The 14573-nt window shown below is 32.8% G+C and overlaps 1 protein-coding gene across 2 annotated transcripts in view; it reads left to right on the forward strand.

The window, feature by feature from the left end:
• LOC538674 (protocadherin-11 X-linked) overlaps positions 1-14362 on the forward strand; it is an 801970-nt gene extending 787608 nt beyond the window's left edge. For both annotated transcript variants that reach the window (XM_059883735.1, XM_059883736.1), the window contains exon 7: positions 14202-14362. In XM_059883735.1, coding sequence (XP_059739718.1) covers positions 14202-14329 — 128 coding nt within the window. In that variant the 3' untranslated portion in view covers positions 14330-14362. The remainder of the gene's footprint in view (positions 1-14201) is intronic.
• The last annotated feature ends 211 nt before the right edge of the window (positions 14363-14573 follow it).

The raw sequence follows: 14573 nt of genomic DNA on the forward strand, positions 1-14573 counted from the left end.
CCTGGGGGCTCAGTGGTAAAGAATCTCTCTGCCAATGCAGGAGATGTGAGTTAGATCCCTGAATCAAGAAGATCCCCTGGAGAAGGAAATGGCAACTCACTCCAGTATTCCTGTCTGAGAAATTTCGTGGACAGAGGAGCCTAGGGGACTATAGTCTGATTCATGTATAGATACATTTGGTTAAACAAAATATTTAACAAAACAAAGAATATAAACATCAGGATCAGATTGTCTGAATCCAGAAATTAGCAGTTTTGTAAGCTTGGGTAGATTTAATCACTCATTTTGTGAGTTCTTTAACATGCACAGTAGAAACTTCCTGTGGGAACAAAGATGATTTCATCCTGACAGAGTGTATAGAAATGCTGTTTGAACACTATGGTTCAAAACTGAGATGATCTAAAAGCAAAGCAAAATATAGATAATATTATGAGATATTACTTGGGGCATTTATATGTCTTCCTTCTTTTACTTCTGTATCCTTGTTTTTGTTATTATCTCTGTCCCGCTTTTATAAGTTCCTTGACTTACTTAGGGAATGACCCATATAGAATTATAATTGTTGAATATTTATAGAGATATCAATATTTATAATTGCACTTGGGGTACAGAAGTTCCTCTTTTAGATCTATCTTAAAAATGTGACCGGTAATGATACATCTTATGCAGTATTAAATATTAAAATGGGGATTATACATTAATGATAAAGACCAAGTGACTTCCTTGATTGCTAAGTCAATGGAAACTAGAGAAATGACTTAGTTTTCTTGCTTTGTAATAAACAACTGATTTGTACTCCTGCATGCCACAAAGATGCAGTATATAGAAGTGATAGAAAATATAGTTATGAAATATATTCTGAATCTGGTCCTAATTAACATTACTTTATGAAAATACAAGATGGTGAACTCTTGTCTCAGTTATTTAAAATATAAATATGTATTGACATTACAAAATACTTTGTCAATAGAGGTTATGTATCAAGTAAGGAGTGTAGTTATAGATATTTGAAAACTGAATCCATGATCTTTCTACTCAGTTGTCAAATTTAGATACTTTAAAACTGCCATCAAATTAAAAAATCATAAAATGGAATCACCCCAACTGTTTAGTCAACAGAAAGAAATACTTTTTCTATTTTGTGGTACTACATATAGCATCTTTTAAACATTTCCCTATTGTATCGTAAATTATTTCTGATACAATCTAGAGTTTAGATGTCCTTGAAAAAAAAGAAGGCATTTCTTTTTTGAAATAGTATTTAATATATTTAGTCTCAAACTTAAGATTTGTAAAGTGATTTCAAGTACGGTAATTCAGGTGAAATTTGCATGGACTGTAGTTTTTTGACCTTTGTAATATTAATATTTTAAATGATTACAACCTACTTGCTACATAGATATAGTTATGTATGGAGACAATGAGTTAGGTGTTTTATCATATTCTAAAATTTAAAGTACCAATAATAGTTCCATTGAGCTGATTTTCTGTGATCTGTAGAGATAATTTGGATCAATCACCTATAGTAAACTGACACCTAGCTTGGTCATTTTAAAGCAACTCACTGTGGTTAAGCCGTTTAGACAGCAAAACAATGCTAGAAGGACAAAACGTTCAACAGTGCTAAATAGAGGCCTGTACATCAGCATATCTTCCATTACATACATATTTTTCAATAGAATATAAGTGCCAGGTGACCTGGGAACATTTCTTTCTTTCTTTTTTTTTTTAACAAAAGTTTTCTCAACACATAACAAGACCTGAAACATAATAAACGATAAATTTTTTTGGTCTAAAGAATATTATAGATGTTTTGTTTGGTATTTCAGATTTGGGAATTCAGCCTAAATAGAGTCAGAAAACAGTTTTCTTTCTTCTTTTAAGATTAAAAATCATAGAGGACATAAGGTTCCAGAAGCTTTAGTTGGAGGAGTACCCATGATTTTGTAAACCAAAATAGTGACACAGAAGGATGTTCATTACAACAGAAATACATTATACAGAAGTCTGACAAAAAGGCCATTTAGAAAATTTGTCAGAAAAATGTGAGAAATGGGTTAGATACAAGCATATACTACAGAATTTTATCTTTCATCCTTAGATTTTGTTTTGTTAATTTTCACTTAGCTAGAATTAGTGTCACAGGGTGATTGTGGCATACTGACATTCAAATGTTTCAACAAGTTTTCATTCACTTGACAAATATTTGTCAAAGATTTAACCATGTCAGACACTATTTTAGGTTACTCTTTGTGTAAGCTTCTCCTAAATAGACAATTGCATGTTAGCCTTAAACAAACAAAAAAAATATTTGACCAAAAGTATTGTGAGAGAATTTATTAATAAATTACTACATGCTCATAAATGTATATTTTTTGCCCCAGAATATGTTTGGATTTTGATTATGCATGGCATGAAAATCATTTCACTTATGTAACGTATTTGTTCTTTGAGACGTTTTTGGTCAAGAATTTACACATATTTATCAATATTTTAAATTTAATGTCACCATGTTTATTTATTAGTGTTAGGATTGCATTCTATTATATGTTTATGACTCCTAAAGTTATTGATTTAGATTATATAGTTAATTTTGAATTATATCTTCTTTCTAATGTATCTCATTTAAATTATTTGAACTAAAGAGTGAAATGATAGCTGGGAATGGCTTGTGTTCATTCTTGAAAGTGCCAATTTTTCAAAATGAAAGAGTTTTATGATGGGTCTTTGGAGTTTATTGATAACCATATATGGTGTAATGTTGAAAATATGTGTGTGTGTGTTGCTCAGTGTGTCCAACTTTGTGTGACCCCATGGACTGTAGCCCAGCCAGGTTCCTCTGTCCACGGAATTCTCCAAGCAAGAATACTGGAGTGCATTGCCATTCCTTTCTCTGGGGATCTTCCCCACCCAGGGATCAAACCTGGGTCTCTGAATGATGGATTAGCTTTGTTTATAGGAAATAAAATTTAAAAAAAAAGAAATGTATGCATATTTAGTTCAAAACCACATATCAAATTCGTATTTAACTTAGTCAATCTGAAGGAAAAATCTGTATTGTAAAAAAAAAAAAGCAAAACAAAACAACTTTTAGTAGGAAAAGCACTCTATTCTTAGACCTTATTTAGATCAAGTAGTATGTATTATTTAAAATATGAGTATGTTTATCTTTCACTTAACATTTGAAATTCAGATATAATGTTTCAAATTACAGGGAAAAGATCAGATTGCTCTGTTATTAGAAACATACATTGTGGTTTGGATATTTAATTTAATTACAAAATTTCCCTTTAATTTTTACAAACAAAAGTACTTATAAAACTTGAATTTAATTTAATGAAATACAAATACAAATTTAATTTTATTTTGTTTTATTTAAGAAAATACTGTAGAATCACTTTTAGAATTTTTTCAGTGAGTTTTAACTGTGCAAAATGAGTGAACACTGGTTACTTCTCTGCATGATTTGGTACAAGCATAGAAACAAAACAGGAAAATACTGCTAGTTAGGGATCAGGGGCTAGAAAGAATATTGTAGAATGTCCCTTCTTACACATTCTGTGTCATAATGGTTCATCTGAGTGTAATGAGCATTAGAGGATTATAGGATTGGCATACATTTTAAATAAATGGCTTGGTTGGTCATGTTTTAGTTTCTCTTAGACCAAATTTCAGTCAGCTTCTTAGCAATGCTAATTTACATATTTGACACAATTTGTATGTTGGTTCCCTACCCTAACTAGCAGAAACATTATCATTTTGTCTCAAGAAACTTAACTAAGTAAAGGGAGAGATTAATTCTTAGGATCTCATGCAAATACAGAATCAAATGTATATCTGTATGAAAGATATGTTTCCTTTCTTACTATGTAAAAAGTAGATCTTAGGCAATATTTTAATCTTAGGTGACATACTTTTATTTTGAAAATACAAAAATATAATATTCATATTTTCAGTATTCAAAAAGTCATTACTTTGAATCTGTGCCTTCTAATCATGAAGTGCAGATGATTTCTAAGGCAGATAGCATTTGGTTTATTCAAAAACCATTTTATCATGTCTTATGCAGTCAATTAATCTGTCAGACTGGTAACATAAATCCTTCATACTCCTCCTCTTCCTGTGCATGTAAACTTTTATTAAATTCAGTTTGAAATTACTTACTTCTACTTCTTTTCTCTTTTTCATTTTTGTGGCACTTTTACTTTTTGTTCTTTGTTGCCATAAAATATTTATCAATGTATCATCTAAAAAGATTAGTTCTCCACAATATTTACCCAGGGTTTCATCACATGGAAAATATCTTGCTTACTCCTAAAATCTATAGCCAGATTTCCATATGTCAGGTTTGCTGCTGCTAAGTTGCGTCAGTCGTGTCCGACTCTGTGTGACCCCATAGACAGCAGCCCACCAGGCTCTGCCGTCCCTGGGATTCTCCAAGCAAAAACACTGATCCTTTGACATTTGAAATATAAAACTAAATAAACTTATGGATATTAATTATGTGTGGATTTGCCATTAAACACTTAATTTTAAAAGGATTTAGATCTAAAAAAATATTTGTTTTAATATTAAACAAACATGAATTTGGATCTTGTTTCCTTTTTTTTAACTGTCCTAATGGAAATATAGGTCTTCCAATACATTTACGGCTTCCCAAGCGTTTCAGTGGTAAAGATTTCTCCTGCCGATGCAGGCGATACAAATTTGATCCCTGAGTCAGGAAGATACCCTGGAGTAGGAAATGGCACCCCACTCTAGTATTCCTTCTGGGATAATCCCTTGGACAGAGGAACCTAGGGGGTTACAGTCCATGGGGTCACAAACAGTTGGACACAACTGAATTGCTGAGCACAACACATTTACTTTTCATTTTTTTCTTGCATATAATGTTACAAATAGTTAAAAAATAAAACTACCCTGAGACTATTTTTTTTAGAAATGACCTATTGTTTCAAGGTTAACTCCTTTCTGCAAATATTAATATTCAACATGTGAATAGCCAATTAGTTCCAAGAATGAAAGTTTCTGCCAAAGCTTGTGTTCTGTACTATCATCACAGAGGTCTCAGTAAAATGTAGAGAGAAAGAAATAGAAAATAAACAAAAAATTTCCAATTATTTAAAAATATCAACTTGGTACTATGATTAAACTGGTATTAACTCACTGTGATTACAAGAAATCACAACTTCCTAAGTGCTGACACAGCATATGAGAAGATGAAAACATATTCATAAAGAGAATCATCAAGTCAGATGGCACTTTGAATACCATACTTTTTCTTTCATTTTTGCCTTAAATATGTGATCTGGAGAAGGTAATGGCAAACCACTCCAGTATTCCTGTCTGAAGAATCATGGACAGAGGAGTCTGGTGGGCTACAGTGGGAGTTGCAAATTATGTGATATGTAAATACTGAGATACATTATAAAGTAACCAGTTTATTTCACATTTTCTAAGTAGTACATCCAGATACATCTCTCTAAATTGATGCACTGGGAAAAATAATACCATCAATTGATAATGTTCACTGTCTTTCTCATTTTGCAGAGAATTTTAAAGTGAAATTAATAGAACATTGCTTTAGAGAACTATATAATATTTATTGATTGTGAAAGGTAGAATTTTATAGAAATTAGTTCATATTTCTTATGGATTTTTAAAAACCATGCTTTTGTGTATGAAAATGTACCAACCTCTGCCCAAAATAGAATTAAAGCAGATATTTTTGAAATAGTTATTTTATTAACTATATCCTTTCCTGGTTTTCTATTTCATATATTAAATATATATATGCATATGTAATAAGAAATATCCATAATGTATTTATAATATAAATATAGATGTTCATATAGCATAAATGTTTCTCCAGTGAAATATCTTTGTCTTTAACCTGTACCTTAAATGGTATGCAGAGCCTAATATTTTTAAAAATGCATATATGTATATATACAATGACAAAGTACTCTATAGAATTCACAAAATTGATTTCCACTAATGAAATATGAACTTCAAGTGTTTTAGTAAAAGCCATTCCCTGATATCTTGTACACTTATGCAATATAAAGATTTTAATTACCTACTATTTTCTTCCTACTACAGCAAATTTTTAATTACTTTGTTATCAAACAAACAGGTTGGTGAAAATATGAGAGAAAAGTTTCAAAAGCTTTTTAATCTAAAAAGTAACTTCTTTTTAAAGAAAAATTTTATTATATTATAGCACATGTCTCCAGATGTAATCAAGGTTTATCTCTTATTTTTCTGTGTGCAACTCATATAGGTTGTTGACAAGCCACATAAAGCTTCTAAAATTGGATAAACTGATTAAAAGCAAATTATATTAAATTTTACAAAGAAAAGATTAAAAATTAAATCCTCTAGTACTGTACAAATTGTATAGTATTACACCTTGGAGGCATATATTTTGTATGCATTAAATCAAGCAAAGTGACATGCTTTAAAAATCAATTTCTCTATGGACCCAAAACCCAGATGCACCATCATGTCCTATTTTAAAATGGTCTTAATTTAGAATTCATTCACTCAAGAACAGATTGAGTGTTGCTGCTTCTGCACTGCTGTCTCTTCAGTCGTGTCCAACTTTGTGCGACCCCAGAGACAGCAGCCCACCAGGCTCCTTCGTCCCTGGGATTCTCCAGGAAGAACACTGGAGTGGGTTGCCATTTCCTTTTCCAATGCATGAAAGTGAAAAGTGAAAGTGAAGTCATTCAGTCGTGTCCAACTCTTAGCGACCCCATGGACTACAGCCTACCATGGGATTTTCCAGACAAGAGTACTGGAGTGGGGTGCCATTGCCTTCTCCAGATTGAGTGTTAAAAGGTGTGAAATGTTTGAGAGCTGCAATTGTCTCAAACATTTTGGAGAGCTTAGAGACATATTTCAGAAATATTTATTTTTTTGTATTTTCTTTGCCAGATGAAAAAATAATATATCCAGCCCTCAGGCTTCTGTTTTTGGAATTTCTCAAGATCATTTATATTTGCATTATTTTCAAAACTGCTTCATATATTTCTCAAAATAATGTAACAAGGGCCTTGATAGGACCTTTCAATGAACTATGAAATCATTTATATTCCCACTTTTGCTCTCTTGAAAAGTTCAGAGTTCTTCATGTTTCAGTTTTCTTGAGAGTTTTGTCTGTTTATGTTTTTGAGGTTGGGAAAAGTCTGTACAATTTTTTTAAAAAAATTACAGTGATTTTTTTTTCTTTGCCCAAAAGATACATGGATAGAAATTTTAATATACAGAGATGAGAAATGTATATTTGCAATAGTGCTTTTGTTGTAAGTAAGATACACCCTATACTAATCACCTTGCAGCTTTTGCATCTGTGGCCTTAATGTTTCACATGATATGAACAGAAAATGTGATTTGAACTTCTATTTTGTGGTTCAGACATTATGCAATCTACATAAGTACAATAATGCTGTAGCTTATTATAGTTTTGCAATCAAGAGGAGATGCACTGAGGTGATTTGAATTATACATCAAGAAGAATTGGATCTTTTGGCACATCTTGTAGAATGCTTTAAAATTAACATTATTCAAAGAAAACTAGATATTGGCCCATTAATTTGGCATTACAATTTTTAAGTACATTATATATACTGATTCTACTATATTCCATGACCATGTGGCTTGGCATAAGAAAATATAGGAGGAACCTGTCCTCAAAAGATAGTCCATAATAACTTAGAATATATATTACATATTAGGTTTTAGGTGAATTGAATCTTGGTATATCAGATTTTTCACTATATTCAGTTCAGTTCAGGTGCTCAGTCATGTCCTATTCTTTGTTACCCCATGAATCACAGCACGCCAGGCCTTCCTATACATCACCAACTCCTGGAGGTCAACCAAACTCATGTGCATCGAGTCGGGGATGCCATTCAGCTATCTCATCCTCTATCATCCCGTTCTCCTCCTGCCCCCAATCCCTCCCAGCATCAGAGTCTTTTTCAGTGAGTCAGCTCTTCGAATGACGTGGCCAAAGTATTGCGGTTTCAGCCTCAGCCTCAGTCCTTCCATTGAACACCCAGGACTGGTCTCCATTAGGATGGACTGGTTGAATCGCCTTGCAGTCCATGGGACTTTCAAGAGTCTTCTCCAACACCACAGTTCAAAAGCATCAATTCTTTGGTGCTCAGCTTTCTTCACAGTCCAACTATCATGCATACATGACCACTGGAAAAAACATAGCTTTGACTAGACAGACCTTTGTTGGCAAAGTAATATCTCTGCTTTTCAATATGTTATCTAGGTTGGTCATAACTTTCCTTCCAAGGAGTAAGCATCTTTTAATTTCATGGCTGTAATCACCATCTGCAGTGATTTTGGAGTCCCCAAAAATAAAGTCTGACACTGTTTCCACTGTTTGCCCATCTACTTGTCATGAAGTGATGGGACCGGATGCCATGTTCTCCGTTTTCTGAATGTTGAGCTTTAAGCCAACTTTTTCACTCTCCTCTTTCACTTTCAGAGGCTCTTTAGTTCCTCTTCACTTTCTGCCATAAGGGTGGTTTCACCTTCATATCTGAGGTCATTGATATTTCTCCTGGCAATCTTGATTCCAGCTTGTGCTTCTTCCAGCCCAGCATTTCTCATGATGTACTCTGCATATAAGTTAAATAAGCAGGGTGACAAATATACAGCCGTGACGTGCTCCTTTTCCTATTTGGAACCAGTCTGTTTTTCCATGTCCAGTTCTAACTGTTGCTTCCTGACCTGCATATAGGTTTCTCAAGAGGCAGGTCAGGTGATCTGGTGGTCCCATCTCTTTCAGAAACACTGTGATGTACTGAGACATAGTGATGTATCCAATAAATAAATATTAAATATTTATTGAAAACAGTATCCTTCAGTTGACTATAGTGCAAAGATATTTGATTACCTCCAAATGAATGTCTTTAAACAAGTTTCCAAACCTTATTTACCTCCAAAATGATGAACTTTTAAGATTTTGATAAAGTAGCTTTATTTTGTGACTTTAAAAAAAGTATACATGATAAAACAACTGCAAGTACTACTCCTTTGTTGAAGTAAATGGCAGTTATAGATTGGTGCTTGATACTTGATCAACAAACATTAAGCCAACACCATCAATTTTGTGGTGAGCTCTGTTGACATTTAAGCTATTCAAGCAGTATCTATTTATCAATATTTTTCTCAAATTCAGCTAGACGTGTCTAGTGCATATTGGGTGTTTAAACATTTGTGCTAATATTTTGAAGGAACTAATAGAATATGATTGTATAGAGTAAAGAACATGTTTTGGTATTGTTTTCATGATAAAATAAAAAATAAAAATAAAAATAAAAAAAAAATAAATAAATAAATAAATAAATTTTTGTAATGTTTATGTGACAAGGAGGAGCTACAATTTTTACTGTAAACTGCATGTTTACTTAATTTAAACCTTGTAGTGCAAGAATCCTAGTAATTCATATTTTTATTATTTATTTATATTAGTTTACGAATTACGATATTTCTTCCAGTAAAAATTTAGAAAATATATTAAAAACTTAACTATATTTCAAAGTAAGCACATCAGATTAGATCAGATCAGTCAATCAGTCATGTCTGACTCTTTGCGACCCCATGAATCGCACCATGCCAGGCCTCCCCGCCCATCACTAACTCCCGGAGTTCACTGAGACTTATGCCCATCGAGTCAGTGATGCCATCCATCCATCTTATCCTCTGTTATCCCCTTCTCCTCTTGCCCCCAATCCCTGGCAGCATGAGAGTCCTTTCCAATGAGTCAACGCTTCGCATGAGGTGGCCAAAGTACTGGAGTTTCAGCTTTAGCATCATTCCTTCCAAAGAAATCCCAGGGCTGATCTCCTTCAGAATGGACTGGTTGGACCTCCTTGCAGTCCAAGGGACTCTCAAGAGTCTTCTCCAACACCACAGTTCAAAAGCATCAATTCTTCAGCGCTCAGCCTGCTTCACAGTCCAACTCTCACATCCATACATGACCACAGGAAAAACCATAGCCTTGACTAAACGAACCTTTGTTGGCAAAGTAATGTCTCTGTTTTTGAATATGCTATCTAGGTTGGTCATAACTTTCCTTCCAAGGAGTAAGTATCTTTTAATTTCATGGCTGCAGTAACTATCTGCAGTGATTTTGGAGCCCAGAAGAATAAAGTCTGACACTGTTTTCACTGTTTCCCCATCTATTTCCCATGAAGTGATGGGACCGGATGCCATGATCTTCGTTTTCTGAATGTTGAGCTTTAAGCCATCTTTTTCACTCTCGACTTTCACCTTCATCAAGAGGCTTTTTAGTTCCTCTTCACTTTCTGCCATAAGGGTGGTTTCATCTGCATATCTGAGGTTATTGATATTTCTCCTAGCAATCTTGATCCCAGCTTGTGTTTCTTCCAGTCCAGCGTTTCTCATGATGTACTCTGCATATAAGTTAAATAAACAGGGTGACAATATACAGCCTTGACATACTCCTTTTCCTATTTGGAACCAGTCTGTTGTTCCATGTCCAATTCTAACTGTTGCTTCCTGACCCGCATGCAAATTTCTCAAGAGGCTGATCAGGTGGCCTGGTATTCCCATCTCTTTCAGAAATTTCCAGTTTATTGTGATTCACACAGTCAAAGGCTTTGGCATAGTCAATAAAGCAGAAATAGATGTTTTTCTGGAACGGTCTTGCTTTTTCCATGATCCAGTGGATGTTGGCAATTTGATCTCTGGTTCCTCTGCCTTTTCTAAAACCAGCTTGAACATCCGGAAGTTCACGGTTCACATATTGCTGAAGCCTGACTTGGAGAATTTTAAGCATTACTTTACTAACGTGTGAGATGAGTGCAATTGTGCAGTAGTTTTTGGCATTGCCTTTCTTTGGGATTGGAATGAAAACTGACCTTTTCCAGTCCTGTGGCCACTGCTGAGTTTTCCAAAATTGCTGGCATAATGAGTGCCACACTTTCACAGCATCATCTTTCAGGATTTGCAATAGCTCAACTGGAATTCCATCACCTCCACTAACTTTGTTTGTAGTGATGCTTTCTAAGGCCCACTTGACTTCACATTCCAGGATGTCTGACTCTAGGTCAGTGATCACACCATCGTGATTATCTGGGTCATGAAGATCTTTTTTGTACAGTTCTTCTGTGTATTCTTGCCATCTCTTCTTAATATCTTCTGCTTCTCTTAGGTCCATACCATTTCTGTCCTTTATCGAGCCCATCTTCGAATGAAATGTTCCCTTGGTATCTCTAATTTTCTTGAAGAGATCTCTAGTCTTTCCCATTCTGTTGTTTTCCTCTATTTCTTTGCACTGATCGCTGAAGAAGGCTTTCTTATCTCTTCTTGCTATTCTTTGGAACTCTGCATTCAGATGTTTATATCTTTCCTTTTCTCCTTTGCTTTTCACTTCTCTTCTTTTCACAGCTTGTAAGGCCTCCCCAGATAGCCATTTTGCTTTTTTGCATTTCTTTTCCATGGGGATGGTCTTGATCCCTGTCTCCTGTACAATGTCACGAACCTTATTCCATAGCTCATCAGGCACTCTATCTATCTGATCTAGGCCCTTAAATCTATTTCTCACTTCCACTGTATAATCATAAGGTATTTGATTTAGGTCATACCTGAATGGTCTCGTGATTTTCCCTACTTTCTTCAATTTAAGTCTGAATTTGACAATAAGGAGTTCATGATCTGAGCCACAGTCCTCTCCTGGTCTTGTTTTTGCTGACTGTATAGAGCGTCTCCATCTTTGGCTGCAAAGAATATAATCAATCTGATTTCGGTGTTGACCATCTGGTGATGTCCATGTATAGAGTCTTCTCTTGTGTTGTTGGAAGAGGGTGTTTGTTATATGATTATTGCATTTGTGTAAGAAAAATAATGATACCTAAAATGCATTCAAATGTATTAATACATTTATTAATACATCAATACATTTATTATTAAATACATTGCAGAATATTTAATAATCTGAAAATAATTTTCTTGATGAAAGAAAATTTAGCTTGTTAGATATATTCACTTTATTTATTAGTAAAATTTAATTTTAAGTGACATATAAATGATAGAATAATTCATAATATAACTTTAGTTGGATTAACAAAAACATTCGTTTCAGTCATGGTGATTTGCATTGAGTCTAGTATCTCAAATGGTAAGGACCAAGCTTATATTTTGATCTTTCAAAAATCTCAGTGAATGTGAATACTTCAAAAATATCAATGATAAACTTTTAAGCATTTAGAAGCAATTTAATTTTAAAGATACATTTGGAAATGGACTTTATTCTGTGTTAGACTTTTCATAATTATAATGTATGTATCTATTAATTTCTGTTTTAGCATCTGAGTACTTATATTGCTTTAGAGGGAGAAAATGTTTCCTTTTTTGACTATTTTTTGTGTGATGAATTAAAGTATCTTTACAGAGTTGGTCCTGAAAATTGTATTCAGAATCTGCTTATTGTCCTGAATTTAAAGGAAAATTGATCTATATTTGACTTTCCTGGTTTATAAACCAATTTTCACTTTTCAGCTTGGAAGCTAAATATCTCCTGGAATAGGTTTTAAAAATGTGTTTGTTTTATTTTTCATTATTGTCATGTCACTTGTTTTGCTTCTTTTATTTGTACCTCCTTACCCTTAGAAATTCTGAGTCTAGACGCATCACATTAACATTTTTTCTGATCTTTTCAGTTACCAGGTTGGAAAGGATTTTAATATCTAAGTTCTGGACCACATTTAAATTGCAGTCTTAAAAATGAAAACAAGCACTTTATTACTTCTCTGCTTAAGGCAGCCTTTTTTATCTCTCCAGTACATTTAAAACTCTATATTTAAATATTAAAGGGATTAAAAAAAATATATTATAGGTATTGATTATTAATTCCAATAATAAATAAAAAATATTTTGTGTGTGTGTGAGAGAGGGAGAGGGAAAGAGAGACTTATGATTGAACTATAACTATTATTTGACTGGTTCAGGGTTGGGGGATATTATTTTGAAGATCAATCCTACCTGAAGTGTCTTGTGAAATCACTGCTATATTTTTTTCCTTTCTGTTTCAGCTTGTACTACAATTAAATTACATTGCTTACAGATTAAATACCTTATGATGAAAAATAAATTTACAATATATATGTCAATGACACTTAAAATGTTGTGCATTTCTCTCTAGTCCCTATTAATACATAGAAATATTATTTTCACTTCTATTTTTCTGTCTCTGACATATTCCTTCTCTCCATTTCATATGTATTTTATTTTATAATATTCAAATTTTATTCAAATTGGGTTTTAAACAAGTTCAAAATGTTTAATTTTTTTGTTTTAGATTCATGTTATTGAATGTACTAGAAAATCATTTTTGCTATTAGCTTTAAAATTTTACAAAGAATAAATCTGAGATTTATTTGTTCAGATCATCACATATAGAAGTGTTTATAAATATGTAATTATTTTGTTTAAAAATAGACTATGCTATTTGTTCTTGATCAAGCATGATCTCACAGTGTTTTGAAGGAAGTCACTTAAAAATGCAATCAGAATTTATCTGGATAACAAGTGTTGATATAATGATCTTGAATTCCCCATTTCTAGTTATGAGAAATAAATGAAATTTTAGTAGAGAAAATAGCTATATTGTAGAAAATGTGTCTTAACCAAGAAAAATACTTCTGTCGGGTCATCTAATGTTACTGTCTGTTGATTTTTTTTTTTTTTTTCCGTCATCTATTCCACATCAGATTTGGAGGAAAAGCAACCTGTCAGGTCAATGTTTTCCTTAAAAAGTCAATACTTTTCCTGTGAGAGTTTCCATGAGATAAAAATGAAATTAAAATAAAGGGCCATATTTTTTATCATAGGCAAAGAAGCTAGAAAATCTACTGAGTTCTTGCAAAATGTTAAGTTCAACAATACATTGCCTCTAGGGGAGGAATCAACCATTAATTCATAAGAGGCCAGCATATACCATAGGCTTGGTCAGATTTTAGAAAACATACTACAGGAGACAAATACTTTATGATTTATCAGTATTCCACCTTATATATATCGGTCATCACATTCTATGCAAAATGAAGCTGAAAATATATTGCAATATATTATAATTTTATATTTAGTTAATATAATGTATTGGGAATAAAATAATATATTCAATTGTATATAACTTTTCTAAACTCTCATTTTAGCTTTCATTCCTGGACTAAAGAAAGGTACAGTAAAAATCAAGACAAATCATAACCGTGGTGCATGTCTCATTTTAAAACAAATTTGTTTTAAGAATTTCTGCCTTCTCATTTTTCATAAAACATTGTAATTTCAACTGCTTGCTTCAAACACATTTTTAATATTTTTAAGTGAAATGATATCTTGGAAAGGTATTTAATCATTTGTATGTCTTATATCACTGAATACTTTTTCTGAGTTGTGTATAATTAACCTTTAGATATTAACATGACCCTATAGACATTTATTTGACTTACAATAGTTACTTTCAAATTACCTATGAATTTAATTATTCATTTTTCTCCTCTGAAAATGTAAGCATATTCAGGATGTTG

Source organism: Bos taurus, chromosome X, assembly GCF_002263795.3.
Source record: "Bos taurus isolate L1 Dominette 01449 registration number 42190680 breed Hereford chromosome X, ARS-UCD2.0, whole genome shotgun sequence".
NCBI lineage: Eukaryota > Metazoa > Chordata > Mammalia > Artiodactyla > Bovidae > Bos > Bos taurus.